The 27,483-nt window shown below is 52.1% G+C and overlaps 2 protein-coding genes and 2 long non-coding RNA genes across 10 annotated transcripts in view; 3 read left to right on the top strand and 1 right to left on the bottom strand.

The window, feature by feature from the left end:
* The window catches only part of L3MBTL1 (L3MBTL histone methyl-lysine binding protein 1), a 32,286-nt gene extending 20,965 nt beyond the window's left edge, over positions 1-11,321 (top strand). For all 3 annotated transcript variants that reach the window (XM_071815505.1, XM_065849819.2, XM_065849820.2), the window contains 10 exons: positions 381-457; positions 892-977; positions 1,535-1,645; positions 1,928-2,042; positions 2,282-2,381; positions 3,320-3,517; positions 3,844-3,890; positions 4,828-4,985; positions 5,801-5,863; positions 6,839-11,321. In XM_071815505.1, coding sequence (XP_071671606.1) covers positions 381-457; positions 892-977; positions 1,535-1,645; positions 1,928-2,042; positions 2,282-2,381; positions 3,320-3,517; positions 3,844-3,890; positions 4,828-4,985; positions 5,801-5,863; positions 6,839-6,973 — 1,090 coding nt within the window. In that variant the 3' untranslated portion in view covers positions 6,974-11,321. The remainder of the gene's footprint in view (positions 1-380; positions 458-891; positions 978-1,534; positions 1,646-1,927; positions 2,043-2,281; positions 2,382-3,319; positions 3,518-3,843; positions 3,891-4,827; positions 4,986-5,800; positions 5,864-6,838) is intronic.
* A 246-nt stretch (positions 11,322-11,567) lies between these two features.
* LOC136108308 (osteoclast-associated immunoglobulin-like receptor) lies at positions 11,568-16,207 on the bottom strand. 4 transcript variants are annotated; one of them, XM_065849990.2, is made up of 6 exons: positions 16,090-16,207; positions 14,648-14,830; positions 14,522-14,557; positions 14,053-14,322; positions 13,597-13,878; positions 11,568-11,812 (listed from the first exon to the last, which is right to left on the bottom strand). In XM_065849990.2, the coding sequence occupies exons 2-6, from the start codon at positions 14,700-14,702 to the stop codon at positions 11,709-11,711; spliced, it is 747 nt and encodes a 248-aa protein (XP_065706062.2). In that variant the 5' UTR covers positions 14,703-14,830; positions 16,090-16,207; the 3' UTR covers positions 11,568-11,708. The 4 variants fall into 4 exon arrangements, with proteins under 4 accessions (XP_065706062.2, XP_071671677.1, XP_071671678.1 ...); XM_071815576.1 differs by lacking the exon at positions 16,090-16,207 and adding an exon at positions 14,917-15,026; XM_071815577.1 differs by lacking the exon at positions 16,090-16,207 and adding an exon at positions 14,939-15,016.
* Positions 16,208-16,651: 444 nt separating this feature from the next.
* On the top strand, positions 16,652-20,377 carry LOC139829201 (uncharacterized). Of its 2 annotated transcripts, none has more exons than XR_011741575.1 (2): positions 16,652-16,877; positions 17,439-20,377. It is a non-coding gene; the product is annotated as an uncharacterized lncRNA (long non-coding RNA). The 2 variants fall into 2 exon arrangements; XR_011741574.1 differs by having other exon boundaries at positions 16,743-16,877; positions 17,172-20,377.
* Positions 20,378-22,135: 1,758 nt separating this feature from the next.
* LOC139829185 (uncharacterized) lies at positions 22,136-27,343 on the top strand. Its single transcript, XR_011741542.1, has 2 exons — positions 22,136-23,310; positions 25,124-27,343. It is a non-coding gene; the product is annotated as an uncharacterized lncRNA (long non-coding RNA).
* The last annotated feature ends 140 nt before the right edge of the window (positions 27,344-27,483 follow it).

The raw sequence follows: 27,483 nt of genomic DNA on the forward strand, positions 1-27,483 counted from the left end.
AGGACATGAGCCCCTGTGATTGCTCAGTTCTCACCGTTCTGAGCTCTGAAAGGCATGGCCTGTCTCCCTGCTCGCAGCAAAGGGCTGCTGTTCCCTGGGCAACTCTGCAGCAGGGCTTGCACTCAGGGCGTTTGTGTCCTGCTCCTCTGAGCTGGACTCCCCCTGCTCTAGCTCTTGTCCTGCCAGGGCCAGTGGTTCCCTGGGTCACTTAGGGACAAGGGTGCTGTAGAAGACCTTGGCTTCTGCAGGGGCTTTTGCTGGTGGTGCAGGCCTGGGGGCTGCCTTCAAATGGCCTGCCCTGGATGCCTGCAGCCCATGCTGCCTGGTGGTGATGAGATGGGCATCTCAGCCCTCTGTAAGAGTTTGGGTGTGTTTTCCAGGTGTGACCCCAGCAGTCCATACATCCACCCAGTTGGATGGTGTCAGGAGCACGGCAAACCCCTCACACCTCCTCAAGGTGAGTTAATATCCTGGGAGTGCAGCCTTCACTGGCACATCCCCTTGGGAACAGGCTTCCCAGGCTGGCATGGGGAGCCTGGGGACACAAACCCCATGGCCCTTGCTTGTCTGCAGGCGCAGGCAGTTTCCTTCAGCAAGGCCACAGCCAGGGAGGTGGCAGGCTCCTGCCATGTTCAGGTGCATCATGCTGGCTGTGTCAGACTGAGTGGAGATATGAGGAGGACCCAAGCTGCCTGTGCAGTCACAGATGTCTCTGCTTCCTTGTACCCTGGATTTCATGGTCCGTGATAAAATAACAGCATTTCATGATGTCTCTCCTGTTCCCATGTGCCTGGCACAGACTTGGTTGGTACTTCAAGGCAGTAGGACATTCTGGGGTACTTGCCATCTTCTTGCAGGAGTGTCTCACCTTCTGCATCTTCCTCCTTCTAGATTATCCTGACCCTGACAACTTTACCTGGGAAAAGTACTTAAAGGAAACAGGAGCATCTGCTGTCCCGGCTTGGGCCTTTAAAGTGGTGAGTGCCACATCATTTGTACTGTGCCTGGGCTGGAATTCGGGTTTTCTCCATTGTCAGGTCTTTGCTTTTATATGAAGTGTCAGGTGTTGTTGAGTATGCAGGGCCACAGGCCTGGGTTCTGGATGTACACTCAAGATTCAGAAGTCAGGGCTATCCTGGGGAAGTAGTTCAAAACTGGGAAAAATGGGGACAGGAGCTAGACAGGAGCCAGGTGTTGGGAAATGATTTATGCTTGCTTGATAGTTTTTGTCTCTAACTGCAGCAACAGCAGCTGTGTCCAGCCAAATGTGACTGCAATATAGATCTCTCAAAATGTGTCTCTTAGATGTGTTCTTCTCTTGGACACAGCTTTCCCACCTTGATAAAACACAGGTCCAGGAGGCCTGTCCCCACTCTGTCCTGTTGCTATTGTGAGCTGGGATAGCTCTTACCCAGACAAGCCAGGGCTAGTAGCTGGATTTGAGTAGCACATGCTGCTGGGAAAGGTGTCGAGGGGCATGGGAGCCCAAAACAAGACCTTGCTCCCCACTGACCTGGGTTCTTCCTGGCCCCAGCGCCCACCTCATGGCTTTCTGGTCAACATGAAGCTGGAGGCAGTGGACAGGAGGACTCCTGCCTTCATCCGAGTGGCTAGTGTGGAGGATGTGGAAGATCACAGGATAAAGGTGAGTGCCAGAGTCTTGGTGCTGGGTCTGTGTCCAAGCATTGTGCTGGCTTGCTCCTGCCCTTCCCGACTCTCTGCTGGTTGCAGTGGCAAAGTGTGTGGAGGATGTGGAAGCACACTCTGTGGAGGAAGGCAGGTCTAGTGCCTGGTTCCAGTAGTGGAGGAAAGCCTTGTGCTGCAGTTCAGCTCTAGCCTGCTGCTTGCTGTCAGCTTGGATGGCTCCGCTGCTCCTCAGGCAGATGCCCTGAGGTTTGAAGGGTGACCTCTCTACTTGTCTCCTCAGATCCATTTTGATGGCTGGAGCCATGTCTATGATTTCTGGATTGATGCGGATCATCCAGACATCCACCCAATAGGCTGGTGCTCAAAAACTGGACACCCACTACAGCCTCCTCTCAGTAAGTCCTGCGCCTGGGTCAGCCAGACCCCACTGTCATGACCACCTGCCTATGTATGCACAGAAATGAGAGGGCTGGTGCTGGCCAAGGATGGGCAGGGAGGAAGAGATTTTCCATGGAGTTATTAGTTGGAAAGTCCTCCCTGGTTGGCACAGGCAGGGAGCCGGGAGCCCGGAGCCCTGGCTCTGCCTGGGGCTGCAGCCATTACAGTCTCTCTCCTGTTTCTCTTCCTGGTCTAGGGCCAAAGGAACCAGCCTCCTCTGCCCACGGGGGCTGCCCAACCCTGGGTTGCAAGAGTATCCCTCACACCAAGAGCTCCAAGTACAGCTTTCACCACAGGTGAGCTCCCCAGCACTGCTCAGAGGGGCACAGCCTCCCTCACAGCCCTTCCTCTCCTCTTCTGCACCTGCCAACCCCACCAGCAACCAGCCCTTCCCTGCATCCACCTCACGCCTGGCTCTGCCCCCTGCTTAGGGGCAGCCCTTGCTCTCCCTAGACCGGACCCCAAGGCAGCGTGGAGCCCATGGCTAGTGTAACTCCTGTGAGCTCTTACTCTGTGCCTGTCCTGTGGCACCCAAAACCTCTGGGGGTGCCCTGTGTGCCCATCTACCTGTGGGGATGTATGGGCTACATAGTGGTCGATGCCTCCAAGATGCTGTTCACCGATACCAGCTTCGTGGATGATTTTCCTCCCACCACTCATGGATACCTTTCATGGTGAGGATGTGAGCTGGGAAGTTCTGAGAAGGAGCAGTGCATCATCCCCAGCTCAGTCAGTTGCTTGTTTGACCTTTTCCAGGAGAAACCAGGCATGGTATAGTGCTGACTCTAGCATGGCAGGCTGGTGTCAAGAGTGAGCATGGTGAAAGATCTGTGAGGATGGAAAAGGCAAATCTGGCTCCTAGGGATTTCTGTACTGACCACACTCATAACACTTGCTTCCTCCTCACTCTGAGGCTAGTCCAGATGCCTGTGGGTCCAAGAATGGGAAGATAGAGACTCTGTGAACCCCAGTGACCTGCTTGATCAGCACTGTGGTGACTTGCATGGGGTCACTGTGATGGCAACAGAGAAGGTGGAACTTGTGTTTGTGCCTGAAAGGACTTGGTGTGCCCTGCCCTTGATCCCGGCACGCTCGCCGCGGAATTTGTTCAGCACATCTTTGCTCTGCTTTCCATGGCCAGGGCTATAGCTTCCTGTGCTTGGGGGTAGAGGGTTGGCTCCCTCACCATGCCGCTCTGAGCTGGGTTCAACGCTCACCTCCTTCTGTTCTCTAGGAAGTGCCCCACGCCAGGTTGTGATGGGTCAGGACACGTGACTGGGAGATTCACGGCCCATTACTGCCTCTCAGGGTGCCCGCTGGCAGAGAAGAACCAGGGCAGGCTTAAGGCAGACTTGTCTGACACCGAGGCTTCAACTCGCAAGAGGAACATGATTGGCTTCCCTCAGCGAAAGAAATCTAGGCATCATGGGAGGTAGGAGCAAGCCCACTGAGCCCTGGGCAGCAGTGCGGGGTCCCTGTGCCGTGACTGCTGTCCCTGGGAGGGATGCCTGAGACGGAAAGGCTCCTTGACCATGGGGAAGCATGATTGCGGGCAGCTGGCATTTGTCCTTCCAGCTCTGTTGGGCATCTCTCTTGGTTTTTCTTCCTGTGTTTTGTGTCTTTAGCTGTCAACCCTTTGGGTCAGGGTCCAAGAGGTAGTCCTTGTTCCCACTGACAGGGCATCGCTCTGTGCGGTGTGGAGGAGGGCCCTTGGGCCAGTCCCAACCAAGTTGGAAATCAGTCTTCCTGTCTCTTTAGAGGGCGACCTCCAAAGTACCGGAAGATCCAGCAAGAAGACTTCCAGGGTAAGTGACATCCTCTGCCATGGTGTCATTGCAGGGACAAGGCTCAAGGAGCTGGGGTGGTGGCTGTTGGAAGCAGGTCTCCCTTGGCTCACTCACTCAGGCCTCAAACGGGTCAGCACCAGTGAGGAGCTTGTGGTCAACTGCCAAAGTTGACCCTCTGTCAAGGAATGTCCCTGCCTCCTACCAGAGCTCTGCTAGGTCCCTCATCATGTCTCTTGGTTTATGTCTGTGAATCTCTGAGTGCTTTAGGGGCAGGAAATTAGGATCCTCTCTCAATGACAGTGCATTTTTCTGCGGTGCTTGTCCTCTTCAGGCTGGATGCTGTGCCTTCATCCTGTGGCTTCCCTACCCCAAAACATTGGTGTGATTGTGAAATGCTAAATTATTGGTGCAGAGCAGAAACTGATGATGAACAGTTTGCTTTGCTTTAAGTTCTGATGACTGATATAAGACGATGACTGACAGCCAGTATCCATTTTACCACAGGCTGTTCTGCTGCCTGCCTCAGTACTGGGGGTGAATGAAGAGGATCTCTTCTTGGGAGTCATCTTTGACTCCTTGGAGCAGAGAGCAAGGGAAAAGTTTTGTTGAAAACGTGTAATAAATGGAATGATATAGGATGGTATTCTGGTGTGAAGTTTGACATTGAAATCTATTTCAGTATAAAAAATGAATGATTGGAGGTGGTGAGAATAAGGTGAAGTCAAACTTGTTTCTGAACTTCTTCCCCCACCATCCCTAATCCCACCAAACTGAACACTTGTTTACACTGATAACTTGTTAATTCAAGGGACAACCTCTAGCTCTTGATATCTGGACCCATGAGACCATCTGCTACCAGCCCTGGGCCCTCCCAAAGGCTTGTAGGAAAGGATGAGATGAGATGGGATGTTCTCGTCCTTCCTCCTTGTATCATGTCTTGCATTTTTATTGCCAGCTATTGCTTCAGAGAATATGCACCAATCGCTCTTCATGTCTGCTCTGTCTGCCCACCCTGACCGCTCCCTGTCACTCTGCTGGGAGCAGCACTGCAAACTGCTGCCAGGTGTGGCTGGCATCACAGCAACTACAGTGGCCAAGTGGACCATTGATGAGGTGAGATGATTTTAAAGACTGTGTGCTGGCTCCTAACCCAATGGCATGGCTGGGAGCACTCCACCTGGCTGTGCAGCACAATGGTACATGCACCAGGCACAGAGGTGCTTCAGCAGCCACTTCTCTGGGCTAGCGAGAAGGCAGTCTGTTGGACGTGCTTGTGGGGTACTGTATAGACAGCTGCCAGACATGAGACCTGATGGCAGCTTCTGGGAAGCACATGCAGAACTACCAGGTTCTCAACTGGCTTGTCTGGGACCCTACCCAGGGCAGCTGGGTGAAGACAAAGAGCAGTGTCTTCGTTTAGCGTCTAAGAGTTTTCCACAGGTATCAGTTTCATCTTTGCCAATTTAGAATATAAGAACTCACTTTCCTGTTTCTCTGAAAAAAAATCTTTACCTCAGATTCTTCATCGTCACCTTCATTCACTTTCTTTGGCATCTGCGATGGCCTTTCTTAAGGCCTGAGTAGCTGGACCTCAGGCACGTGCCTCATTCCCTCATTACCATCCTGTGTGCCCTCCTCCTATCCCCAACCCTCAGTGAGAATTGTCTTGCTGTGCTGGAGATGGCTTATTGGAAATGAACCTGCTGTAGCATTTTCTGCTTGGGCTGGAGGAGGCTAGCTCCTGTGCCCTGGTCCAAGGGTGATCTCTAGGCACGGCAGGGTGCTGCAACTGCAGCTTTTGCCCTAACAGCCACATGTTACCTTACGGGTACAAAATGCCTCTGTGGAAGTGAGGATGTGGGCTCCTGGGGGGGTCTCCAGCCAGAAACATTACTTCTGTCTTGACATTTCTCTCTGTTTATTCCAAGGTCTTTAGCTTTGTTCAGACTCTGACGGGTTGTGAGGACCAAGCCAAGCTCTTCAAGGATGAGGTGAGAAGGGCTGGAGGATGAGTGCAGGTGGCCAAGGACAGCTGTTGGCCAGCAGGGTGGGGAGGAATTGGTCAGTGGCCTTCCTTTGATGGATTGCTGCTGATTGCCGTGAGCACACCCAGCACCTGACAATGATCCCACTTTGCACCCCTGGGGTCACAGCCCCACTGCACTGAAGTGTGTGGCTGTCTGCCTGTGCAGATACGGTGGCAGTAGGGGAGATGCTGACCCAAAGGAGCCTGCCCTGTTCTCCCAGCATGGGTGAGGGAGGGGCCCTCTGAGGAGGTCAGGATCGGGGAACAGGAGGAGGGTTGTGCTGCAGCATTAACGGCACCACCACCTCCGAGGGAAGCTGCTTGATCCTCACCCATTCATGCTTTCCTGCCTGCATCCTCTCACCAGTACAGCAGTTCAGTGGCATTGCTGTCTATCAGTCTGGTTCATTGATTTTAGAACCCTCTGTGGACAAACGCACAGAGGGGCTGCTTTCTGGCAGAAAAGAGCCAGCTGATCTTGGGCACACTGGGTACAGCAAGCGTCTCAGCATGGTAGGAAATGTCCCCTGTTCTTTAAGGGTGCTCATGCATGTGAAGCTGAGCTGGAGGCAACCTCCATGTGAGCAGGGAATGGACGGGTGTCTGCCCAGAGCAGGTTGCCTGCTGGCTGTGTGCTGTGCCCATTGCACTCTGGTGCAGAAGCCCAGGCTGGCTGCAGTCATCTCCTGAGGTTGGCCCTCAAGGTTTTGTCCCCCTCTCTGCCCTGTTCCGGGGTGTGCAGGCTCCCAGCTCTGGCTTGTTTGGGGCGGTGTGGGAGTGCTGTGGGTGACCACTGCCCTACATCCTGGGATGATCTGTGGCACTTGGCTGAGGGTGAGTGTGACAATGCACATCCCCAGGTTGTGCCTGTGCTGGCTGTCCCTAGAAAGTCACAGCCTGGATTTTCAGTGGGTGCCTTTGTCCCTGTTTTCCACTCCAGATGATCGATGGTGAGGCATTCCTCTTGCTGACGCAGGCTGACATCGTCAAGATCATGAGTGTCAAGCTGGGCCCGGCACTCAAGATCTACAATGCCATCCTCATGTTCAAGAATGCTGATGACACCTTAAAGTGATTTTTCTTGGCCCAATCATGATCTTCCCTCAGCAGCAGTGCTGCCAAACTGTCTGGTCAGGACAGATTCCCCCCAACTGACTGCAGTTTGTCATGTCCTGCTCATGTCTTCTCGGATGCCGCATCTCCACTCTCCCACCAGTCCATCTCCCATCCTCTCCCCTCCACTCCCCACTGCCCTTCTCCACCAGGCTGACCTCAAGCCTCAGCGGCGACTGCAGGGACAGGAGGTGGACGTGAGACTAACCTGTCTTAGCACGACAGCTGCCCTGCATGTCCTGCTGTGGCTGCACCGATTTGGGGGGTGTGTTGAGGGATGGGGGAGCAGGGCAGAGGGTATACCAGCCGAGGCTGACACTGCTGCTCAGGTCACCCAGAAAAGAGAAGGGACTGATGGCCTGTGTATGTGCTTGCACCCATTTAAAGGCTGGTCTTGGCTTTACTCAGCAGCTAAAAGAAGAATTTTTTTTCCCTGAGTGTATCCCCTGGGGTGTCTTGTGCTAATGTCATTTCCAAGAGATGCTCTAAAGGAGCTTCTGCTCACTTTGCCTTTTTCTCTGAATTCTTTTGACTTTCTCTTTTAAGACCAGATGCTGACTTTGCTTTGCCCCTTCATCGCACTGGGAACCAGTGGCCTACCTCTTGCCCCTTCCAGCGAGCAGTGTGTCCTGGCTGCTGCTCTGCCCACGACCAGCGTCGGTGCTTTATTCCTCTTTACTGTAATGCAGCAGCCTCGAGGCCCCACAGGGCCAGGGCTGGGAGGGTGCAGAACAAACTCAGTTTCCTCTTGTACTTTGGGCTGTCTTGGCCAGCACGTTTGTGGGAGAAAGGATGCTTGGTTAATTTGTTCCCCTTGCAGCAATTAAAAAATACTTTGCAGGGGAGAGTCTGGCCCTCTTTGGTCTATGTATTGGGAGCAAGGCCCTTTCTAGAATGGGGACAGCTGCCAAGGACAAGAAGCATCCATTCCTCCATAGGCAGATCCACAGCTCACTTCTGAAGGCCTTCCTGAGCTGGCAGACTCCATTGTGCCAAGCTGCCCTCTCCCATTTTTTTGTCCTCATGAGGCCCCTGGTTTTGGTGTCTAAAGAGCAGAATCTCCTGCTGTCCCTGCATTCCTTACCTGCAGAGCTAAAATAAATTCAGCAGTTAGCTGGCGTTTTTTGCCATCCTTTTTGTAACATAGCACCTTTTCAACAAGGGTTCAGGCACTTTGAAAGTGCCCATGTAACACTGTCTGTTGTAATGGAGGAGAGGCTGAGTAGGCTAGGACTCCAGAGCCAGGAAAGCCAGCGTGCCTGGGGATGCTGGCACAGTCCCAGGCAGCTTCTGCTAGTCCCTGTGTTCCCCAGCAGCAGCCACGCTGCTCTCTCCATGGCCTCTCACCCTCCCGTGCACGTCTGCTGTGGAAGCAGTGGTGTGGCACTGGAGGGCGGCCACTCCGCAGTCTGAGGTGATGTGATCCAAGTCCCACGTCCACTTTCTTTCTCCTTTCCATGAATGACATATCATAAGCAAAACAATATTTTCCCTTTTCTCAGTGCCCAAAGACAGGCATGAAGGAATCTTAGTGCACCAGCAATGTGTCTTGGAGCAGCACCGCCTTGTGAGTCACTGTCACCTGGGTCAATCTGTTCTAGGCTTCCCATGGAAATGTAGCATTTTGACTCTTGTTATTGAATATTTGAGGTCACATTTGACCTGCTCCTGAAATGTCTGCTGCTTACTCTTCGCAGAGGACTTACAACTAGTCCATGTGTTTGTTTTGTCAATGCTTGGGTTACATTTGGCAGCTCTCCCTCTCCTTTTAAAATTTTCTTCCATTTCTTCAAGCACTGTAGTGTGGCCAGCTGTGGAGAGAGAGGGAGTGGGAAGGAACAGCCATGACCCTGGTCCCACGGTAAATGGTACTGAGGTTGGTCTCTTCAGTAGATGGGGCGAGTTTCTTTGTGGGCCACTGTATGCTGGGGGAGAAGACGACGAGCCCTGGGACTTTCAGCTGTAAGTCTTACAGCTATGCAAACAGTGCTGAGACCTCTCCAGGTGTGATCTGGAACAGAGTGGCTCCCTTGCACAGGACATAGTTACTGAGCTTATAAGGAAACGTCGTAGGAAATCATCCTGTTCTCATCTGCCCCATTCACTCATGCTAAGTCATTCCTTCTGTTGTGTCAGGGACTAAGCACTGTCCCCGAGTGCTGTGAGAGGAGTTGCTACCTAAGAACCAGATCTGAAACTAGTCTGAAGGATGGAAAGCCTTGTCTCTCACAAGGCAGCCCTGGAGAGCAGAGGTGATGGGGAGCTCAGAATATCCCTGCTGGAGGGGAAGAGGAGCCATGAGCAATGGCTGGCGCACAAGACTGGGTGCAACCAATACCACTGGCTCTTGCTCTGCCACTGGGTGCAATCAAGCCATGATCTGCCTGGGCACCAGCAAGGCAGGCAGAGATACGTGCTCCAGACTGAGCCAGCCATGGGCTCAGCAGGAAGCTGCACCTGTGGGGTACTGCCTTACCTGGACTCTTTTGACCTCCACCTCAGAGTGCAGATGAAAACGGGACAGGGCTGCCAAGTTGTTCCTCCCTGGCTGTGGGCTCTGGCTGCACAGCTGGGCCCCGGCTCTCTGGTTGTGAGCTCTGTGGGGGAGCAGCTGCAGGAACACCAGCCTCACTGGCAGGGCGGTGTGAGCGTGTGTCACACGCTTTCTGCTGTCCTGAGCGTCAGTTCATCAGCCTCTTGAGCTGACTCAGCCGTTTGGGTACAAAGCTTCTGGATTCATCTGGGTGAAAGACTTACAGGGTTTGTAGGTGGTCAAGGGCTATTTACTGTTTAAACTTACAACCTTCTTCTTGTTTCCTTTAAAACTAAACCCAAAGCATTTTGTGTACATGTGAATGGGTGTTTATGGAAGTACCATGATGCCATTTCCTTTACTGTTGGTGTGTCGCTGTTTTAATGTGGTGGTCTGTCTCTGTGGCTGTGGAGGTGGCAGGCTCTGGTCCCAGGGTCTCAGGCAATGTGTCCTCTGTGAGCAGAAGTTGTCTGTGGTCCCAGCAGGGAAGCCAGGAGAAGGAAGGTTTGCTACATCACTGGCCTTGCCAGTTCTTCCATCTCCACAGGGCATTGATTGTGAGTCCCCCCTCCTCAGGGAGCATCAAGGGCAGCTGTGACCAAGGCAGAAGCACCAAAGTTTTTCATCCCCTGTTGCCTGATCAAACTCCTCACAGCGGTGTCTGTTGCCATGTCACTAAGAATCTGGAGAGGACAATGTGGCTGAGTCTGGTCCACAGGTTCCTCTCTGAGGTCTTTCTGAGAGATGTGGCTGTAGCCAAAATTTCTAGGTCAGTGAAGAATTTTTCAAGTCAGCTGTTTTCTTGAGGGAAGACCCCCAAGCCCATGCTTCTGCCGTTCCTGTCCCTGCTGCTGCAGATGTTGGCAGGGCTTAGCTGGAGCCATGGGAGATGCCCCACCACGTGCTCCAGCCTGAGGCACGGGGTGTCTCCTGGGGCGGCTGGTCCACAGGTGGCTCCAAGTGCGTGGGAGCAGTTGGAGCTCCTCAGGAAGCCTCCTCACAGAAATCATGACAGTGCAAGGCCAAGGTGCCCGTTTCTGTGAAAGCAGCCAGCCTGAAGCTCAGCAAGCAGGGCAGTTGTGCCTGCCTTGCCAGCGCGGAGCTGCCTGCCTGCCTCTGCCTTCCTCCAGGGATTTCTGTGTAGATCACAAGCACTTTCAGAAAAGACATAAGCCCTCCAAATTGTCTAGGAGGGTTGAGGGCTTAAGGCAGCTGCTGCCTGCAGGGACAAATCTGAGGACCTGAGTGCAATGAGAGGCACTGGAGAAGAAGATGGAGCCATGAGAGGGATGCAACTTGGCTGCTTCTGCTCCTCTTCCTCACTCCTCAGCCTCTGGGAGTGAATCCCTGGGGCAGGGGATAGAGAAGGACCTGACCTGGCTCCCTTCCTCTGGTCTGCCCTGGGTCTGAGGCTCACTGGTCCTTGGAGGGAGAAGTTGGGGGGGGGGGGGGCTGGCATATTTTTGAAGGAGTGTGATTATGATAACAAAAGCTTTTTTGCACTTTCGTTCATTTTGCACTTGTTTGTTTTTTCCTGCTTTTTTGATATTTGCATCTTTTGTGTTTTCATAACAAACATACTTTTGCTGTAGCCAGTGAAGCTGTTCTCAAACTTTGTGTCCTGAGTGTACAGCAGTTTAAAGGTCCTATATATATATATTATATATATATATATATATAAATTTACATCTGTCTTAAAGTAAATTTATATATATAGAGATCATGGTGTGATGTGTTTTGTCGGTGATTTTAAATAATAAACGATGTGAGCAATGGAGGACTGTGCAGCTGCAGACTGGTTATTCAGCCCTGATGCCCCCCCCCTGGGGAAAGTCGCTTGTCCCTGCTGGGGTGGGAGGAAACAGGCACACGGAGACAGACACACGGACACGGCGCCGGGGCGGAGGGGCTGCCCTGCTCCCGGGCCCCGCCCCCAGGCCAGAGCCCCGCCCCCTCCCGGGCCCCGCCCCCTTCCAGGCGTTCCCTCGGCCCCGCCCGCCCCGCAGTGACTCCCGGGGGCCGCCGGAGGGAGGGATCGTTTATTCACCGCACGCAGTCGCCGGATGAGTGTTTCCGTGTCCCCTTGTTCGGCCCGGTCACAGAAGCTCTGCGGGCGGGCAGCGCGGCCGCTTCCCCGCGGGGCAGAGAGGAGCCGCACCCCGGCCTAGCTGGGCCCGGGCCTGTGCGCGGCCTCAGCCACCATCATCCCCAGCAGGACTAGGACCGCGAACCCCAGGACCAGGCGCACCACGTTGTTCCAGGTGTAATCTGCAGGGAACAGGAAGGGACAGTCAGTGGGGGCCCCTGGGAGGATACTTAAGGAGCTCCCAGACCAAAAGAGTCCCATGGGGGCAACAGGGTACCCAAGAGGACAGAAGGAGTCTACCTTGACTTGAGTGAGGCATTTGACACAGTCCCCACAGCATCCTCACAGCTAAACTGAGGGAGTGTGGTCTGGATGAGCGGGTAGTGAGGTGGACTGGGAACTGGCTGAAGGGAAGAAGCCAGAGAGTTGTGGTCAATGGACAGAGTCCAGTTGAGGCCTGGATCCAGTGCAGTGCCTCAGAGGTCAGTACTGGGGCTATATTATTCAATATATTCATCAATGATTTGGACGAGGGAACAGAGTGACTGTCAGCAAGTTTGCTGCTGACACCAAGCTGGGGGGAGTGGTGACACTGGAAGCTGTGCTGCCATCAGAGACCTGGACAGGCTGGAGAGTTGGGTGGGAAAAATGTAATGAAATAGAACAAGGGCAAGTGTAGAGTCTTGAATCTGGGTAGGAACAACCCCAGGTTCCAGTATAAGTTGGGGAATGAGCTATTAGAGAGTAGCATAGAGGAAAGGGAGCTGGGGGTCCTGGGGACAGCAGGGTGAGCATGAGCCAGCACTGGGCCCTTGTGGCCAGGAAGGCCAATGGTACCTGGGGTGGGTTAGAAGGGGGTGGTCAGTAGGTCAGAGAGGTTCTCCTGCCCCTCTGCTCTGCCCTGGGGAGACCACCCCTGGAATATTGTGTCCAGTTGTGGCCCCTCAGTTCCAGAAGGACAGGGAACTGCTGGAGAGGGTCCAGCGCAGCCACCAAGATGCTGAAGGGAGTGGAGCATCTCCCGTGTGAGGAAAGGCTGAGGGAGCTGGGGCTCTGGAGCTGGAGAAGAGGAGACTGAGGGGGGACTCATTCATGGGGATCAATATGGAAAGGGGCAGTGTCAGGAGGATGGAGCCAGGCTCTTCTGGGTGACAACCAGTGACCGGACAAGGGGTAATGGGTGCAAACTGGAACACAGGAGGTTCCACTTAAATTTGAGAAGAAACTTCTCAGTGAGGGTAACAGAACACTGGACCAGGCTGCCCAGGGAGGTTGTGGAGTCTCCTTCTCTGCAGACATTCAAACCCGCCTGGACACCTTCCTGTGGAACCTCAGCTGGGTGTTCCTGCTCCCTGGGGGGATTGCACTGGATGAGCTTTCCAGGTCCCTTCCAACCCCTGACGTTCTGGGATTCTGTGAGGGGCTCCCAGGGCAAACAGACACGTGGACAATGGAACGTGCTGGGGAGCTCCTGGGGCTGGAGGAAGGATAAAGGGAAGTTCACTGGGAGCAGAGGGAGCCCCAGGGGCTCCTGTCAGCTCTACAGTCCACATCCCTGTCCCTGGGACACCCCCTGCCTACAGTCTCTGACCTGTCAACCCCCCACAGTGGTAGCAAAGAGAGGACAAGAACATGGAGCTGACCCTCACTTGTCACTACCAGCCAGATGGTGCCACTGTGCTGCAACGAGACAAGAGGTACAACTGTCCTGAGGCTGGCAGGTGCAGACATAGGTGTCTCCTAGTCCTTGCCCCGCAACTGGTAGCCTAGCAACCCTGTGTCTGTAAGGTCATCTGTAGGGTCTCAGAGAAGTTGGCAAAGCTCAAAAACATCTGAAGGAACCTGTACTGCTCTGCTTGGACCTCTCTTGCAGCTGCTTTCTTCCCCCACATTGTCTTTTCTAGTTCCCCCAGCACATAGCAGATGCCAGGGAGGAAGAGTAGAGTGTGGTTGGGGAATGTCTCACCTTTCACCACCAAATCCAGGGTCTTGCTGACAGCGGACCACTTGAAAGAAGCACCCTTGGTGTAACACTGGCAGCTGTAGCGGCCCCCATTACTTTTATGTACATGGGAGAGGTTGAAATCACCTTGTTCCTTTGAGAATAATTCCGCTTTGTTCTGGCCCTCCAGGTACAGGAAACAGCTAGCACTGGAGTGTGCAATGGTGCAATAGAAAGCCACGTGAGCTCCTGCAGCCACCTCTTGCCCAGGCAGAACAGAGAGGACAGGTTTGGGCAGGTGGAACTCTGTGGGAAGAAGAGAGGGCATGAGAAGGTGTGCAGGGCTTTGACATGGTGCCAGGGGCCACCAGGGAAAACCCCTGCCCATTATGTGGAGGGGGAAGCCAAGTAACCACATGTATCCCAGTCTCACCATATGGCATCTGATGCCATGTGAAGGGGTAACGGTACATCCCTTACCTTGCACCATGACATCCAGGGTCTCACTGCGAGACAGCACAATTCCACCATCTAGGTAATGGCAGCTGTATGGACCTGCATCCTTTTGGGTGGCATTAGAGATGGAGAACTCGGCCCTGCTGCCATGCAGCTCCAGGGTAAGGAGCTGGTAACCATTCTTATACAGCACGAAGTTCCCACTGTCACACTGGCAACTGCAGCAGATGGTGGTGGAGCCTCCTGGTGGGATCACCCCAGGTGGCTTCAGGAAGATGGAGATTGTGGGGCTGCCTGCACAGGGAGAGAGATGCTGCCAGACAGACAGGTGTCCCCAGTGCCCAACTGCCCTGCAGTGAGCCTGGAGGTGGCTCCAGGCCCCAGCTCTGCACAAGAGCAAGTTTTTAGTGTGGGGCTGAGGAAGAGCCCTGGGAGATGGGTAGGAGACCAGGGATGTGTCCAAACCCTGCGTCTGCCTCCTCCTGATACTCACTTGGTGTAGCCTCGCTCTGTGCTGCCAGCCAAGCACCTACAAGAGAAACAGCTGTGTAACATCTCTGTGGAGTCTCTGAACGCCTCATGTTACTCACTGGGAGCCCACACAGCCTCTGGTACTCACCGAACACTAGCACGTGGGTCACGGGCAGCATCATGCCCCTCTTGGCTCCCTCCATCCTCAGCTCAAGCCCGGCTTCTTCAGAGAAAGGCGTTGACCGGAGGCAGTGAGCAGCTGGGTGGCTTCTTGTGGGTCCTGATACACCCTTGTTGCCACAACTCACTTCCTGTCCCACGGTTTGGTTTTCTGCAGACACAATTGCAGGTCTGGAATGATTGAACTGGAACCAAAACGTCCCAATCACCTGCCCAGGACTGGGTATCCTTCACAACCTGGTCTTACAATCCTGCGGACCTGAAGAGAAAAGCTATCGGAACTTTTTTGTTTCTCTTTCTTGGCTCTGGTCAGTTGATGGGGAAATGGCTTCCTCTCAGCCCTTGCGAAATAGGGTGATGTTCTGCATCCGGGGTGGGAAGAAGAACCAACACGGGATTCTTTGAATCTTGGTTAGGAAGCTCTAACAGTGATGTCATAAAATAGCTGTTTTAATAAGATAGAATAAGAAGGGGACTATTAGATAGCAAGTAAATCTTACATCTCTTTGGAGGAGGGGCACCCCGCTTTCCTGCAGCACTGATGGACCCCACATAGACTTTCCCACAACTTGCTGTGGGAATCCCATCTGTGGAGATGAGCCCAGCATCTGAAGTGGTGTAAGATTTACTTGTGATCTATATTCCTCTTTTTCATTCTGTGCCATTATGGCAGCAATTTTATTATTCCATTTGTTGTCAGGCCTTTCTCACCGAGGCCCAGGAAGACCTCTGCACCATGTCATGCCTGCTCATCATGCCTGGAAACACTGCATGGTGTCCCTCACTGCAGTACGGAGCAGGTGGTAGAGGAAGAAAGAACACTGGGTCCAACCATAGGCTCTGTCCAGGCTGTGCTCTTCCCCACAGCCGTGGTGCAGGTTTGGTGACTCTACAGAGTATAATAGGAGGGAAGTAACCTGGCTTCCCTTTTCATCTCCTCAGTGGCTGTTTTATCCCACCTGGCATATAGTGTCTTTCATTGGAGGAGGGACAGCTATATCTCCTACCTGCAGGCCTGGATCCACCCCAGAGGGCTGGCACCATTCCTCCTCTATCCAGGCCTCCCCAGTCCTAAGCTGGAGCAACGGCAAGTTCCTTACTCCAAATAACTGCTCGCTTCCACCACACCTGGAGGCTGGTCTCCAGCTTCCTTGGCTGCTGTGTAGTCTGGGCTGACCAGTGGTATAGACAGAGCTCCCTTTGGCACCAACAAAGGGTTAGTTAAACAGGGGAAGCTGTTTGCACCTTTGAGTGATGTGGGAGCGAGGACAGCAGGGAAAGGATGGGTTGTGTGACCAGAGCTGTTGTAGGACAGGTGGCATCCCCCAGTGCCAACTCAGCTGGCCAAAGGTGGCCCCTCAGTAATTTAATTCCCTGATGGCTACAAGCCAAGGCGGGTGCACTTCTTACCTCATCAGCAAGGGAAATTTCACTCCCTGACAGGAGTCAATGTTCCTGCCATTCCTGCTCCCAGCCAGTATAACTCTTTCTGCAGCTGGGCATCCTCACCTTCCACGCCATGTTGTTCCTTGGTCACAAATTACCATTGCTGAATAGTTATACCTTCACTTCTTGTGGTTTGACAAACGGAGGGAAGAGAAAAAACTAGTGCTGGGCTGCAGGACTGAAATGGAGGAATGGAAGGAAGAGAGCGAGGAAGCAGGAGAGCTTGAGAAAAGGAGAGAGGAAAGAAGAGACATGCAGCCAGATGAGGGCTTAGTGAGAGAGGCTGGGACAGAGAACAGGATGAGAAGGAAATAAGGCAAGGCAAGGCAAGGCTAAGCTAGGCAAGGCAAGGCTAGGCTAGGCTAGGCTGCTCGATGTTTTTTTGCTTTGTATTTTCTACCACATTCGTCTTCAGACGAGGAGGAAAGCCATCAGACCTTATGGATTAGGCCCAAACAAAAAGTGTCCAATCAGATTGCGGAAAGTGAAGAGAATGGGCGGGCCGCGGGGGAAGCGGTGTCTCGAGGGCTTCCCAATGCGCATGCGCAAAAATGGGCGCTGCGAGGGGCACGGAGCGTTCCGGGCGGCCACGTGCGCGCACCGTTGGAGCCCGGAGCGTTCTCGCTGCGCCGCTGTTTCTGCGAGGCCCCGGTGAGTGCCCGGCCCGGCCCCGCCCGGCCTGCTCCGCTCCGCCTCAGCCGCCCTGGAGAGCCGGGTCCGGCACCTCCTTCTCAGCTCCACCTCGTCCCGAGGTAAGCCACGCTCCCTGGGGGCCGTCCCATGCTGACCGCACCCTCTCCCTACGCCAAGAGGCTCCTCCCATGGGGGCGTGCCCCAGGGAATGCCCACCCCCAGACCACCTCCCACGGGGCGTGACACACAGAGGCTCCGCCCCCTGTCCAGGCGGGGCTCCCCGTGGGCGTGTCCTCTCAGCCCCGACCCCCCTGGCACTGACCCCCGCCCCCTGTAGGCGGGGCCACACCCAGCTGCCCCCCCAATCTGTGACCCATAACCAACCCCATAGCAGCCCTATGGCTGCCCCACAGGTACCGATATAGCAGCCCTGCACCTGCCCCATAGTCGCCCCTTCACGTCCTCCCCGATCGCTGCCGCTGCCTGAGGAGCCGCCGCTTTTCCGCCCCCCTACGTCCCCCCGATCGCTGCTGCTGTCGCTGCCTGAGGAGCCGCAGCAGCCGCCGCTTTTCCGCCCAGCCCCGACTGCCCCCCCCCAATCGCCGCCGCTGCCGCCGGATGAGCCGCCGCGTGCCGCCCCCGCCACCCCTCTTTCTCCCGCCATCCCGATGTTACAACAGGGACTTTCAGTGCGGCTCTGAAGGCAGCAGCTGTTCTGATAGCGAAGCCAAATCGGACCGGGAACCAGGAACCATGGGAAGGAAGTTTTCCCTTGAAGCAAACAAACCCTCGATGTTCTTCAATGTTTATTAAGAAAGCAAAGTCACGATGTACCCGTAGTCCGATTAGTGACTTTCTAAGAGTGGATTGCTAATCACGTGCCAGACTTTCCTACAAGCGGTACATTGCAGTTGGAGGCAAGGCACAAAGTTGAACAAGAATTACATGAACAGGCAGCGCGACTGCAGATAAAGCTGCTTGCGAACATTTATCTACTTGGGGAAAAATTATGACTACTTTAAAAGCGGCTCAGAAGGAAGCAGCTGCGCAGGTCACAACTCACTGTGAACCTTCTGCTCCTCCCTTGCCAGGGAAGGAGGGGGATCTTGTAGATATATCAGGCAAAAATGCACTAACCATGGATGCAGTAACAGAGGAAGGGTTGGCTGATAACAAAGCCCCTGCATGTACACTACAGTGAACGCTTTTGGCAAGTGATGGTTTGTGGGATTCGCCCAACAAAAGGGAATTTGCAGCGGTTATTAACTGAAGATGTGAATTTCCAGATTGCATTGGCAACATATGCAGGGAACATATCAGTTTATTACCCTCAGCATAAACTGTGGGCTGAAATTGGTAATTTACCATTGTACAGCAAATACTGCTGTCAGAAACGACCAGTAAGCGACAAGACTGTATTTACTGATGCCTCTGGTCGCTCACGTGAAGTTGTGACTAAACTCAGATACCCAGTGTTGCAAACGCAAGGTAGAAAAAAGAGACCAAGGGTCAAACAAGTTCTTGAGCTGACAGCTGTCAGGATCGCTTTTGAGGTGTCCTGTAACGAACCTTTGAATGTTGTAACTGACTCATATTATGCAGCTGGCATACTTAACCGCCTGGAAGCTTCTTTTCTTAAGGAAGAGGATAATCCTCTTTTGATGGCTGAATTGAGAATGCTATGGTTTCTAATAAATCATAGACGTCATGGTTATTACGCAATGCACACCCGCTCTCGCAGTGGCCCTTCCAGGACCTCTTGCAGAAGGCAATAGGAGGGCCGGTGCACGAGCTGTGCCGCTTACTGTGCCTAAAGCCTTGGAGCAAGCTAAATTATCACATAAATTCTTTCACCAGAATGCAAAGTCGTTAAAACGACAATTTCAAATTACAGTGGATCAGGCCCGGAGCGTTCTTATGTCCTGCCCTGATTGTCAACAGTTGACACCCGTGCCATCCAAAGAGGGTGTTAATCCAGGAGGGATTACTGTCAAATGAAGTACGGCCAGCTGATGTAACGCGTTGTTCTGAATTGGGTAAATACGTACATGTTTCTGTAGACACTCATTCCAGATTTCTCGTTGCGGCAGTACGCACTGGTGAAAGAGCACGGCACGTCTGTAAACATTGGTTGGCATGTTTTGCTGTTTTAGGAGTTCCACAATATGTAAAACCAGAGGAAAGCGGAACGCACACTCGATTAGAGGAGCAATCGCCAGAGTGCCCAGTGCGCTATAATAAATGTGCCTGCTTTTTAACACTTTCAAAACAGTGTTAGAGAGTCTGTCTGCTGACTTTTCGATGTCATTTTCTGGCGATGAGGATGGGATAATCTGCCTGACCTCCCGTGGATCTCAGGATCTCTGGGACCCTATGCCGGCACCAGGGAATTCCTGGAAGGGACCACAGATCCTTGGACCAGCTCGGGACGTGGGTAAAACCCCATCAATGAGATAAGGCACTTTTATTGTTTGGTTTGGTTTGCATACTGCCTACAGAAAATGTGTGGTGAAACCAGGGCCTTGAGTCTTCATTTGCGTCTTTGCAAATGTGTAATACAGTAATGCATTACATGTAATATATAATAAGATATATATTTAAAATCATATATTGCCTATTACATAAGGCATATTACACGATACATAATGTTACGTATGCATTGTATTTCTCCCCTTCAGATCCATTTGTTTTGAAAAAGGATAATCAGGGAAAGAAATTGAAACTAGAAAAAGGTTTGTTGAAGAACAGATATTGGTGTAGAATACACAGAGAACATTAGATCAAAATTGTCTCTCCATCAATCCAGGGTGGCAGCCTGACAGCCTTATATTGGGGACCAGGCTGAATTGGTATGGACAGTGCATTTTATACGGTATTAAACACGCTGTGCCTCAAGCTGTAAATATGCCAAAACCTTTTGAGATTTAACAGGACCGTGAGGAATGTCCCACTGAATTTTTACACCATCTTAGACAGCTCAAAAATATATTAATATAGATCCTGACTTAGAGAACAGAGAAATAGAATTCTTAGTTGACTGGGAGCTCATTATTCTGTATTAAACGCTATGCAGGGAATATTAATTAGTGATTCTGTAACAATTATGGGTGCCACAAAAATTGCGGAACACGGCCCTTCTTTAACCCGCTGCTTAGAATGTTTATATGTGGAGCCTTGTACTTATTGATTTGTAGACCATGTATCTTATCTTGTGTACAACGAATGATTGAAAAAAGCTTTAATGGTGCAATGGCTGTGCAGTTACATGCTGCTATGGCTGTGCAATTGTTAAACAAAGAAGGGGGAGATGTGGCAGTGTTGTGACATCAGGGCTGTGAGAAACTGCAAGAGTCACAGCGTGAGAACAAGCGCTGGTGGAATAACACAAGCAGCAAAGACTGTATGGGACATGAACCATCAGGGACAGAGGGATTGATACAGGATCGGTACATCAAGGACAGAGGTACCTGATGTTTCAAATGCAAACCTGAGTTTGTATTAAATGTCTCTCTACATCTTAAAGAGAGTCTGTGCCTCATTTGCTACACCCCTTCATCTGTTTCCCAAATTACGATTTAGACTGTATTTACCATTGTAACAATAAAGCTTTTCCCCCTAATTTTTGTCATGTATTGTAATTAGAATTAACAGAGATATTGACGCCTGTCCTAGCTAAACTGGAAAAAAGACAGCAGCCATGTGTATTTTTAAATAATATTAAATCAAATCTGCTACCTCATTATCTTTAAGCGTTTTACTGTGATTACCTCGCTCCCAAGGTTTTGTGTATATTGTATCAAGGCCTGACACCCACGACCACAGTGAATGAATCACCATGGGCACAACACCAGGAACCTGCCTGTTTGCATCCAGGATATCCACTCCAGCAGACACTTTTTAGTAAAAGAGCACATCATGAAACTGAAAAACCATCTAATTGTGTCATTATACGCATTCACTGCTCTTTTTTCTGCTTTGTACCCATTGTAGCTTTTAAAAATTAAATAGTTTGAAAAGGATTTCTGTTTTGGCTCTGCACACGGAGCCTGATTTTCCTTTTCTAGAGCCTTTTACCCGGTTCACCACACTCGTGTGATCGTTGTGCTGCACGTGGGCAAAATCAGCTGTGCCCTATGTTTCTCCTGTAAAATAGTGAGAACACTAATATAATCGTGTCAGGAACTACCTTCACAGTGAATATTTGAAGGAACCCACTGCTAATGTATTTTTAATTGATACTTGCATTGTGGATTAGATGCAACAAAAATCCATGCTTTCTCTTATCCTTTACTATGCAGGAGGTGGTTGAACTTTTCTATAGCAGTTTTGATGACTTGTAAAGCAAGATTGTCATCTGTGAGGAAGCAGGGTAGATTTATTCATACTCTATAAGCAGCATCGATGAGCTATATAGAGTAACAGCTTAAAAACAAACCAACAACAAGAAGCTAATGATCAAAACAACAAAAGAGGCAGAAAAAACCCCAAACAAACCAACCCAAAAGCGCAGAGGCTCCTGAACGCCCCCTCACAGTGCTGTGATGTCCATTTTCCAGGGAGCCCGTGGCGTGTCCCCACAACCGCAGACACAGGTGACCCAGCTGAGTGGTGCCAGCAGAGAACAGTTTGTGTGACCCAGCCCGCTGAGCTGCCCTGGGAAAGCCGGGGACAAAGGGCCGGGCCGGGGCATGGGGAGGTTGGTTCCAGCTCACGGAGCAACTCACAGCGACTGCGGAAACAGCCCCGAGCCGGGACGGGCCCGGCCGTGTGCTCCTGTCCCACTGCCGCGGGCTGTCCTGGCTCTGGACATCGTTGCACAGGATCGTTTGAGAACCGTTCCTGAAGGATGCGAAGCGTCCAGAGCAGCAGCGCCTGCCCGGCTGCTGCTCAGCCGAGGGTAAGGGCTGGAACTGACCCTGTAACAGGCGCAGAGCTGCTACAGCTGCGCATGAGCGGAGTTATTGCTGCAGACAGGACACAGGGCATAGGGAAAGGCAGTGTATTTTATTAGGCCAGAAGGTATCTTTAGGAAAAAAAAAATTTAGAAATGTCAGGCTTTTACTTTCTATCTGTGTGTCTGCCATCTGCACGGCTCTGGGAAAGCGCATTCAGGGCAGCTCAGGCTGCCCACGGGTCAAGAAAAAGGTTCGGGGGTCTGAAAAAAAGTGCTCGCCCTGCGGGACCCGGGGGGCGCTGCGGGACCCGGGGGGCGCTGCGTGACCGCGCTCGGTGCTGCCACCTGGTGGCCACAGATCGGTACTGCAGCTGGGGAGCGGTGCCCGGTGCCCGGTGCCCGTGCTGGGGGGCGAGGGGGGCGCTGCCGCTGCGGGCGGGGTCGTGCCCGTCAGAAAGCGGGAGGACAGCGGCCGGACGAGCGGCCGGGAAAAAAAGAGGAGCAGAGAGTCGGGTCCGGCAGCCATGTTTTTGGGGAAAATATGCCCGAATTGCGCGGTCCTCGGTCCGGTGCGTCCCGAGGAGGGTTCGTATGGGCGGAGCAGCCAATGGGACGGCGTGTTGGGGTGGAAAGCAGCCAATCAGAGCGCACCGGCTTCTTCCAGTGCCAGTAGCTGCATCCCGCGTGTCTGTGGGGTCTCAGGGGACACCGGGAGCGGGGCGGGACGGGACGGGACAGGACAGGACAGGAGTCTGTGGAGCGCTCACTACGGCCGGCTCCCGGGGGTCTGGAGGCAGGCGGCTCAGGGCAGCCCCCGCGGAGGTCCCCGGAGCCGGCAGAGGAGAAGGAGGCGACAGCTGGCCAGGGGCAGGGTGTGTCCCCAGCTCGCCAGACCTCCCCCTGAGCTTCCTCCCGTGGCCCCGCTCACCCCGTGCAGCCTCCCACAGCTCCGGCAGCTCCTGTGAACCCGTCCCGTGTTCCTGGGCCGCTCCTGAGCCCCGTCGTGAAGGCGGCAAGCCAGCCCTCGGCACGTCTCCGGTGGCCCCTGCGGAAGGAGCAGGCTCAGGCAGGTGTGAGCTACGGCGCTAATGGCCGCTGCTTCTTCTTTCCCTCTCCCAGAGGCCACACTGAGGATGTAGCCATTCGCTCCCACCCTGGGCTGCCGTTGGCTGCAGCCGCCTCGGGCTGGCGAGGCTCATCTCTCAGCGTGGCACGAAAAGGGACGGGAGCACGTCCCGTCTGTGGATGGGTGCTGCCGCGGCTGGAGCCGGAGAGGTTGGAGAGAGGTAAAGAGGAAGAAATTCAGGGCCGTCCGCCCAACATCTGCTTCCTGCGGCGGGCAAGAGAGAGAGCCCCTCTTGCAAAGGGTCCCTCTGCGTGGTGTGCAGCGGGCCAGGCTGCCAACGTGCGCGGCAGGGTCTGTGCGCGGCAGGGTCTATGCGCGTATCCTGAAGCGAGACGGCTTCGTGGCGAGCGAGCCAGTGAGGCTGCGTGTCTTCCTGAAGCTTCGTCTCGTAGGAGCCCTGACACCCCAATGTGTTCTCCTAGGCTGAGGACGGCCCAGCGCCCGGAGTTACGGAAGAGCGGGAGGAGAGAAGGAGACGGGAGCGTCTGAGCTGTTAGAAGCCTCCTGGCAGCAACCGAGAGCAAGAGCTGCTGTGAGTCTCTGGCCCTCAGGGCCTTGTCCTGCACTTGCACGTCCCAGTGCCTCCCTGCCCCTCTCTCTTTCCCACACTGCTGTGTTTGCTTGGTGGTGGGGTTTTTTTGTTTGTTTGTTTCAATTTTGCTTCCCTATACCTCTCCTTTTCTCTTTATTTTTGTGTTTTGCTCCAACTTCTATAGCTGTTTTTCGCTTTTCCAGCTCTTTGTCTTGATCTGCATCAGTCTTTTTTTCCCCCACAGTTTCTCTGGCCTGTTCCCTGCTGTTCTTTTCTTCCCTGTGCCTGTACGTGCAGCTATCTCTTTCCTTCCTTCCTTGTCCTTCTCTCTGTATTCGTTTGTCTCGCTCACTGTTGCTGGTGCTTTTTGTTCAGCATCTCAGCGTTCCATTCCTCCTTCCTGTTCATCTCTTATTCTTTCTGACCTTTAATGCTGCTCCCTGTCCCATTGTTTCTCACTGTGTCCCTGTGTCCTGCTCCCTACCCACAGTCATATTCTTCCCTGTCCTGTTGGCCATCCCAGGTTTCTTCCTCCATCTCCATCCTTGCTCCACCTCTTGGTCCTGCTCCCTACCCACCCCCCTTCCTGTTTCTCTGCCCTTTTCCTTGTCTTTCTCCTCATTTCTCTGTCCTGTTCCCTCTTTGTTTTAATTTCTCTGTCGCTCTGCCCTGCTTCCTGTCACCACGTCTCCTCCTTCCTGTTTCTGTCCCACGGCCCAGCGCCCACTTCTCCTTTGTCTGTCTCTCCCGCTGCCCATTTTAGGATTTTTCCCCACCGTCTCTGTCTCCTGCTCCTTGTCTCTGATTTTGGCCTCTCCTTCACAGAATCACAGACTGTCAGGGATTGGAAGGGACCTCGAAAGATCATCCAGTCCAGTCCCCCCATGGAGCAGGAACACCCAGATGGGGTTACACAGGAAGGCGTTCAGGCAGGTCTTGAATGCCTCCAGAGTAGGAGACTCTACAACCTCCCTGGGCAGCCTGGACCAGGCCCTGCCACCCTCACTGAGAAGAAGTTTCTTCTCAAATTTAAGTGGAACCTCCTGTGTTCCAGTTTGCACCCATTACCCCTTGTCCTGTCATTGGTTGTCACCGAGAAGAGCCTGGCTCCATCCTCCTGACACTCACCCTTTATATATCTGTAAACATTAATGAGGTCACCCCTCAGTCTCCTCCAGCTCCAGAGCCCCAGCTCCCTCAGCCTTTCCTCACACGGGAGATGCTCCACTCCCTTCAGCATCTTGGTGGCTGCGCTGGACTCTCTCCAGCAGTTCCCTGTCCTTCTGGAACTGAGGGGCCACAACTGGACACAATATTCCAGGTGTGGTCTCCCCAGGGCAGAGCAGAGGGACAGGAGAACCTCTCTGACCTACTGACCACCCCCTTCTAACCCACCCCAGGTACCATTGGCCTTCCTGGCCACAAGGGCCCAGTGCTGGCTCACAGTCACCCTGCTGTCCCCAGGACCCCCAGGTCCCTTTCCCCTACACTGCTCTCTAATAGGTCATTCCCCAACTTACACTGGAACCTGGGGTTGTTTCTACCCAGATGGAAGACTCTACACTTGCCCTTGTTATATTTCATTAACATTTCCTTCCCTTTGCTATGCCTCCCTGGCCCTTTTGCCTTTCTCTCTGTGTCACCTTGTCTTGCTCCCTGTCCCTATCTTTCTCTGGCAAGCTGATCTGCTCCTTACCCTCCTTTTCGAAGGAATCACAAATCACTTTGGTTGGAAAAGATAACCGCAATTTTGAAATATCTTTACCGTTTGAAGAAACGGCCTGAAAAGGTTGTGTTTTTTTTTTTTTTTCAGTGGGGCAGTTCACGAGGGCAGATGGGCTGCTGGACTCTTCAGTACCAACATTCAGGGTGAGGAAGGAAATCCTGGCTATACCTAGGTGATATCTGTGTCTGTGGTCTGTGTTCTGTGTGTACCTGGGAAAGTGTGTTCTAGGGAACTCAGGCTGCCAATGAGTAAAAAAAAAATGCCTGGTTGTCTAAAAAACGCAAACGCTCCAGTGGCCCGTATCAACAACTGTACTAAAGATGGTGCAAAATACTTTTTCCTCCACTCAGCTGTAGTCTTCTATATTTTTGATACGAAATATTTTAACACAAGTACTAAAAATAAGGTCTGTTCTGGAGCATGGTACACCTGTGCAGAGCTTACCTCCCTCTGTTTATTTTCTCTTCCTGAAAGCGTAATCTTCTGTTTCTGTGGGCTTACTATTGAATGACACAGTGGAAATGATTTTGTACTAAAACAGGAAAGGTGGTGTTTGTAAGAGTTCAGAGGTCCAGAAGAAACAGCCTGCTTCAATGACAAATCCTTTGTTCTTTTTCAGTCAGTAGGTTTTTAAAATATCTTAGAATAGTACTCAAAAAGCTGACTGAGATACAGGCACCTGGGCAAATATGTTTTGCTTCTGTGCATTTGCCAGGTGTTGCCAAGAAACACTTTCAGCCTTGTAACTAGTGGCAGTGAGTCCTGGTGTGGTTTGGATGAGTTATTGTTTCAATGATGACTTTTTTTTTCTTAACCTACAGTGTGTAGTTCTGACTTCAGTTGGTAGGAAATCTTCCAAAACGGCAGTATTCCTCATTCCAATAAGTTGCGTTTTATGAACCTGCCCTCTGAGTGGGTCTTCCCAGGTGATGTAATTGGCAGTAGGCCTCATCAACAGGACTGTTCATTTTCTTTGAAACAACCAACCAAAGTCCATTTCCTTCCACAGAGCTCAGCACAGCAGCCTTGGCAAAGGTTGGTGGCACCGCTGGGCTTTGGGTTCCCGGTTGTGACAGTCGAGCTGTCACAGAAACGTGTTCCCCTGTGTGCTGCGGTGCAGCCAAAAGCGTTAGCGAGTCTGACACTCCTTTTTCGTAGCCTTATGCTGTACTGCAGGAATGGGGATATTTGTTTTTTTTTTTTTTTAAGTAAACCCATATCTTCTGTCTCACTGATTTTTCCTATCATAAATGAAACTTAAAACAAAAATATAAAATGGTCTAATTTACATGTTGACTTCCATAGTTAAAAGTGTAATTGCTGAGTAGGCGCAGCATCTAATTTATTAGGTGTGCTTAAGCAGATGGGTATTTGTTCTAAAAACTTAAAAAGAGAGGCAACTGAATGCAATGAGTTTTTTTTTCCCAATATTTTGACAGAGTGCTCTGACGTGCTTTATTTCTGTCTGGCTTTCAGTGGCACGTTTCCCTGGCACGTCAGGGTGTGCCTCTTGGTTGGGCCGTGCAGCTGGCCACCTGTCACTGCTCATCGTGTCACACGCCAAGTGTGAATCGATATCTCTGTCTAAATATACATACTTGTAATAATATGATTGTAATAATATGCCAACATCTGCAAGTCTAAAAAGATATTTGTGTCCAAAGAGAAGGCTAAACAGGTGCATGAGTATAAATAGATATTCTAGATAATAAGTGTTGATATATAAGCATAAACAGATATTCTGTATAAGTTTAAGCATATATGTACGTGTAAATATGTATACCAGTGTGTAGATGTCTAAGTAGATATATATTACGGTGGAAATAGATGATATATATGAAACAAATATATTCCCTAAATACATATGTATGTGTAAAAAGAGACATAAGATTCAATGTCAGTGATGTATGAGGTTTTTAAAATGCAAAGAAATCCTGTTTATAGAAAGGATTAAAAAACTCATCCTCACCTGGAAATGTCTCTGGCGGGTGCACTCGACCCTCCAGCCAAACCAGCAGCGGTTCAGGCTCCGCAGGAGGGAAAGGCCTGAGCTGGCCCCAGGGAGCAGAACGGCACCTGCACCCGGTCAGCGGTGGGAGCGGGGGCTGGTGTGGTCTGTGTGTGAGCCAAACGCTTTATTCCGTAACTGCGGCAGCCGGGGAGCTGCTGCGAGCTCTCTGCTGAATGACTGACTGTGTGGTGATGTTTTTTACTACTCACAGGTCACTGGATGAGCCCAATTTAGTTTTCGTGTAATCTAACTTAAGCAAAAGTGTACTGAATAGAATTAATCACATAGACTTATAAGGCTGTGTGTCGTCTTTTTTTTTTTTTTTTGAATACGCTCTCTGCTTCATGTTGCTGAGAAAGCCGTGTGCTGCGAAGTTCTGCTCATATTTACCAAAAGCAGTTACAGGTTACACTGACCATCTGTGAGATCAGGTGTG

This window comes from Patagioenas fasciata, chromosome 16 (genome assembly GCF_037038585.1).
Source record: "Patagioenas fasciata isolate bPatFas1 chromosome 16, bPatFas1.hap1, whole genome shotgun sequence".
NCBI classification, from domain to species: domain Eukaryota; kingdom Metazoa; phylum Chordata; class Aves; order Columbiformes; family Columbidae; genus Patagioenas; species Patagioenas fasciata.